Source organism: Balaenoptera borealis, assembly GCF_965194805.1.
Source record: "Balaenoptera borealis genome assembly, chromosome: 3".
In the NCBI taxonomy this organism is placed as follows: domain Eukaryota; kingdom Metazoa; phylum Chordata; class Mammalia; order Artiodactyla; family Balaenopteridae; genus Balaenoptera; species Balaenoptera borealis.
This window is the reverse complement of record NC_138866.1, coordinates 75,997,544-76,003,543: the sequence shown is the minus strand read 5'-3', so window position 1 is coordinate 76,003,543 and position 6,000 is coordinate 75,997,544. Positions and strand designations below refer to the sequence as shown.

At 32.5% G+C, this 6,000-nt stretch overlaps 1 protein-coding gene across 1 annotated transcript in view; it reads right to left on the bottom strand.

Annotated features, from left to right (window-relative positions):
* Positions 1 to 1,554: 1,554 nt before the first annotated feature.
* The window catches only part of KATNBL1 (katanin regulatory subunit B1 like 1), a 49,840-nt gene continuing 45,394 nt past the window's right edge, over positions 1,555 to 6,000 (bottom strand). Inside the window, exons 6-10 of the mRNA XM_082385059.1 lie at positions 5,614 to 5,664; positions 5,436 to 5,525; positions 5,003 to 5,092; positions 4,101 to 4,194; positions 1,555 to 2,552 (exon numbers count right to left, since the gene is read on the bottom strand). Coding sequence (XP_082241185.1) covers positions 2,520 to 2,552; positions 4,101 to 4,194; positions 5,003 to 5,092; positions 5,436 to 5,525; positions 5,614 to 5,664 — 358 coding nt within the window. The 3' untranslated portion in view covers positions 1,555 to 2,519. The remainder of the gene's footprint in view (positions 2,553 to 4,100; positions 4,195 to 5,002; positions 5,093 to 5,435; positions 5,526 to 5,613; positions 5,665 to 6,000) is intronic.

The window sequence follows — 6,000 nt, the reverse complement described above, 5'->3', positions numbered from 1 at the left end:
GACAGCAATTGTCCTAATCTAGGTCAACACAACAGCCAAAATACTTTGTAAACACTTTCTTTGGCTCTTTCTGGAGATCAACACTGTTCTAATTAAACAGCATGAGAAGGGCTTGATAACAACATAAGAGTTCAACAATATTTACTTATCCAACATCTTTTATCCAAGAATCTTAAAATCACCTAATACTAATCATAACTCAGTAACTGAGAGAGGTAGGTACTAAGGTAAACTGCAAAGGCCAAGAACAGAAATTGGGAGTGTGTGCCACTGAATAATATTTGTGAGCTAAAGACTGCTGCCTTATATGGCTCTGAGTATGTAAAAATGAAGTATTATCTACTCTTCTTTAACAAACCCAAACTCAGCATTAACAGGATAATACCTTTTTTAAAAAAATATGTTTCATTTGTATTTGTACCTAATTTTTACTGAAGTTTGATTAAGTTTGATTTTCAGAGGACAATGTTTAGTCATTGATCTTACCCAGAGAAAACTATATTGACACAGAATTTTAGATATTACATTATTTTTAATATTATTTTAAATATTAGATTAAAGTCTATAGTATCCCATGTGCCAATTATTTGAGTTATCTTTCCATTTGAGGTGAAGGGTTTGTGTTATGCTATACACACCATCTTCCTTGTGACCAAGAGTGAATCTGTGAGATGGACACCTAAGAGAAGGTGCAATCTGTAGCCATGAATAGTTCTGTGTATGTGTGTACAGTTAACAAACACCTAAAAGGACTGAACTCTTGTCCTTAGCCTCATTAGCACCATGCACCAACTGCGTTGACTGGTTGAAACTGTTAGATAAGAGAGTGCAAACTAAAAGGAATAGGAACAAAGAAGGGTTGTATTTCATGATCTTAAGGTTTTACAGAGATGACGCAGGTTTACAATTCAAATTCCCATCTCCTGAAAAATGACTTCTTAAATAACTCAACTCTCAAAACTCAGAAGTGCAGTAATCTGAAATTATTCTAATCTAAAAACTTTAGAGAATAACCAGTTACTACAATTGATGTTCACTGTAAGGAATAAATAGCTATATAAAATATAGCTACACAAAAATAGAACTCAGTGAAAAAATAACATTTTTTAAAGCAAGCAAGATGCTTGTTTTGGATTCATATCAGTAGTGGCTAATTGGATAAATGCTAAAGATTTACATTCAAGTGCTTGAAGGATTACTGCACAGAAATTCAATTACTCAACATTTTTGCTCAGACGCCTCTCAGGCTTATTAAAGATGAGATGATGTATGAACCACCAAGAGTGGCATTTAACCCCAGCCACTTTCAAGATAATGCATACAGCTGTTAAGACATTCCAGAATGTTAAGACATTCACTGATACTAAGAGTGGTATTAAAAAAAAATAGACCTCATACAGTCTGCTGGCATTTCATACCAACCTTTGGAGGAGGTAGTAAAGTATTGGAATTTAAAATACAAGGTCAGCACTAAGTGTAAACAATTCTAAAGCATTGTATGCAATTCTTTAAACATATGTAGTGAAAAAAATCAGAATTCATATAAAATCAGAATTTAAAAAAGCAAAAAATAGAAATATTTAGTGAATTTACTCAGATGAAGAAAACTTAAATGATACAGAACTGAAAATATTAGAAATCTATATACAATAAAAAGTGAATATAAATTAGCCAACTCCATGGACATTTCCAGTTAAGCATTCATACAAATACATATTCACCTTTTTCTTATGTATGGGAATAACACGTACACACATGACATGATTCTGGCAAAAAAAAAAATCAGAGATACTAAAAATATTCTCAAGTTTTAAGAATGGTGTGGAATAAGTTTTAACAACAACATTCTACATGAATGGAAACCCCTGATTTAATTCCATGATTTTATCATGCCAGAAGCATGGTTGGTTTTAATTTTCTTAAACAGATATTGGTATCATACACATTGGCTTATTAATAATTAAGGCATTCTGCATACACAGTATCTCAGTGTGAACAAAAAACTTTTAGTATTGATTATTTGCTATGATGGTTTAAACTTTCAAAGTCTTTCCAACATAAGAAAATAGTAGCTGCACACATTTAAGTGTTTTCTTATAAAACACAATCTTAAAAAAAGTAATGGTGATTGGTCTTCATAGTTCCTAGTAATAAGTCCTGTCTTATTTTTCACATAGTATAAATTATATTCTTATGCAGGATTGCATTAAGACCCAGTAGTTCTTAAACAATGTTACCAAATAACCATATAAATCCCAAACTGCAGCAAAGGTGAACAATCTTCATAGTGCACTTTCACCTCATTGAAGCTGAAGCTGCTCCTTTTGGATATTTTTCCACTTCAATGTGAAGTAGATCCTTAGCGTTTCATTAGTGGTTTCATTATGTGGCTTTTTAAAGGAAAAAATGGTTTTGATTTCTTCCACAGTTCACAGTTCTCAGTTGAGACATTTTTTTGGGAAATCATATAGTCCAGGGATGTTTTGAATAACCAAATGCTATTTAGTAGATGAAGTCTCTCAATGCAACTGTAATAAATAAGCATCTACATCCTTGGAGAATAAAACAAAAACATTTCATTAGCCAGCACCGTAAATACAACACATACACACACCCCATTTTCTTCTCCCTTTTGGTCACTAGCTTTGCCTGTTTCCCTTTGTGACCTTTTGAGGGCAAAAGATTTGTCTTACTCAACATTTTATCTGCACTTTTGTAGCACACAGCATGTGCTCAATAAGTGTTTGCAAAGTGCTTAGTGAATGTTTTAGTCTCTGTGATCAAACAACTCTGCTTTTATAGCTAAGCAAGATCATTACATCATTCACAGCAACTCCTTCAGTGCTATATAAACTCTAGACCAGCTTGAGGATAGCCGTTCTGATTTCTACCCTCAAAAAATTGCATTGAGGGTTTAATATTGTAAAAGAGGTTTTATCATAGGTTAAGGAACTTCATAGATCTTTTAATCACTCAATATTGTTTGTAATAATAAATACAGTATCTTAAGGTTATGTTCACAATAAAGCTTCTCCCTTTATAAAAAATTACAATTGAAAGCAAATTTCTAAGGAAACAATTTTTCAGTTCTACTACTAAGAAGACAAGACACTTCCAGAACAAGGTGATATATCACGTATTCTACTTTCTATCAACTTTTACTTCATTTTCCCTCCTATTATCAAAAGAACAACAATTAAAATTACAACAATAAAAAAACTTCAGGAAATTGATTTCTGTTCATAACATTTTCATCATTAAGAATTCTACACAGTAAAATTATACACAGTGGTAACACACTTGCTTGATACATCATTATGCTTCCTCTCATGAAGGTATTTCAAGAAGAATTTTATAAGTCCAAGACATAAATCCTCTTACTGACATCATTATGCTTCCTTTCATGAAGGTATTCCAAGAAGAATTTTATAAGTAAGTCCAAGACATAAATATAAATATTGTAATTTTTTAAACCAAAGAAAGTTTTTATATTTCTGGCTAATACCCATTTATATGATAGCAGTATGCCCAATACAAGGGTGGAAATATTTCTTAACAGTGATTTTTTTCCTGCAGTTATATTTTAACTAACAAAACTATTTCGGAGTTTAAATATTAAAATCCAAAATAACAATGTACCTTTTCCTTTGGGACAAGCAAATCAATAAAGAACGATGTCAAATTCATACTGTGATTTGAGCAATTTAACTTTCCCAAAAAAGCATGACATTAGCAAAAGCCAAGTAAAAATACCCCCAAACTGATTATGTTCCTCACCCCTTGCTTCCTGAGTAGCACTGTCTTTTCAGTTGCCTTCTTAACCTTTTTTCAAATATTTTTCTCTAATTGGAGTTAGGTCATTAAATACCTACTACCACATTATTTCTGTGGCTGTATATGAAACACATTCAATGACTAATTCCTGTATTCCTCGCCAAAGTCATATTCATATCCAGAGGACCTTAAGCGTTTATAAATATGAAATTGACTTTAGACGTTATTAGAGTAGTACTGAATTGGACATTTGAAAGAGTTCGTTTATGAATGTATAATACTATTACATTATGTCTAATTTTTAATTAAGCTTAAATATAGATTACCTTGGCTATATTACCAGTATATCCTGGAACCAAAGTAAGATGGTTTTCCTGTTCCCACAATCCACTTAATTGCTGTTTTAAAATCTGAATATTTCTAGGAGAAAAAAAGAAGAAAAAATGCAAATATAGTAAGATATGGACTTTGGTAGTAAATACACTTCATGAAAACAGCTTTAAAATTTTCAAGTATTTTTCAGGATACAATTATACCATTTGAAGTCAAGCAACTCTTTAAACTAGTACATGTCAATCATGGAAATTAAAGGTTACTTAGTTGTTAAAGAAAGTAAGAAAACAACAGGCATTTGGAACATTCAGACAATCGAGTATGAAGTGGGAAAGTGGGAAAATTCTGAGAGGCTACAAAGCAAATTATGGATTTAAAGGAAACTGTTGGGAGATTTTTTTTTTGTAGCTTCATGATAATCTGGCTCATTTGGTAGAATACCCACACATTTTCACATCAAGGCAATACTCAAATTATGATTATAATACAGTTTTTAGAAGTGTAATCATCCACACTGGATTCTCATGTTAATGTCTGGGAGCCAAAGGACCCCGCAGGATGACTCCATTCCTGTGCCTCAATCTTATTCCACTAAAAGCCATCTCTTTTTCTCTCTCTCACTCCTTTCTAATGGATATAAAGGTTAAACCACTGCTGTGCTTTTGCCTCCCAAAATGAAGGGTAGGATTCTGCCAGAACAATACATACAGGGGGTTACTGGGCTGTGGAATTCAACTTTTCACATATGAACAGTATCCCAATTTAATATTTCTCTGAAAATGAAGAGAATAAGTATTATATACTGATAATCATGAAATAAAATTCTCACCTAGCTTAATCAAGCTGCTTTTCCTGGAAAAAAAATTTATTAGTATGAGTTTAAAGGTATACTCACCCATCATTTATAATTTCTGTTTTGGATGATAGTTCTGACCACCATCTTTTTATGACTGCTTGAAGCCAGTTTAAACCAACTATTATATATCTGAAATGACATTTCGTTACAAAATTCAAGTGTTTTCATCCAAGAAGCCTTTAGAAAAGATGACACTCTACTCCCCTCAAAAAACACATACACACTTATCTTTCCCTTTTAAAAAATTTATTTCACTACTTTCACAAAACTATACTTTCTGTAACATGTTTATAGACAGCTTTATAATTGTTCTTTAGTCATTCCATATTCTTTTCCTAATTGGACTATAAGCTCCTGGAAAACAGAAACCATGTATGTCTCATGGAGCTCAGTCTACCACTATGCACTTATAAGGCACAAAATCAAGGATGCTGAAAGAGAAAAATGAATTGAGATTCAGATTAGCACTTACTCTTCAAATTTGCTTTTAAGTAGTGACTTTACTAGAGGCAACAAGTCTACACAGCAGCCAAGTGAGATGTATTGTTTTTCCTCCTGTAAACTAAATAAATACTAAGTTATAAAATTATGAACAGGTCATAATTTGTCCTTCTTTAAATGTACTTTTTTCTGAAAAATATTCTTTATACCTATTGGTGAGCACAGGAAGGCAATCCACCACAACTCCAAGGTCTTCTATCCTGTGGGAACAAAATTGCTTAGATAGCTGATTTCCTTATTTATTTTCATATTATAACCTTCACACTGCTTTTGAGAAATTTACTCATTCAGCAAATGATCTGAGTGTCTATGATGAGTCAGGTGTTAGGGATACAGCAGTGAACAAAGAAATAGGACTTGTATTTCAATATGTGTGTGAGTGTGGGAGGAGGTGGAGAAGGCAGGGACAGACAATAAACAAGTGAAATATATAAAGCATGTTGATGGTGGTAAGGGCTATGGAGAAAAATAAAATGGGAAAGAAGGATAGGGAATGAAGAAATACGTATTTTTAAATAAGGTAGTCAAGGAAGGCC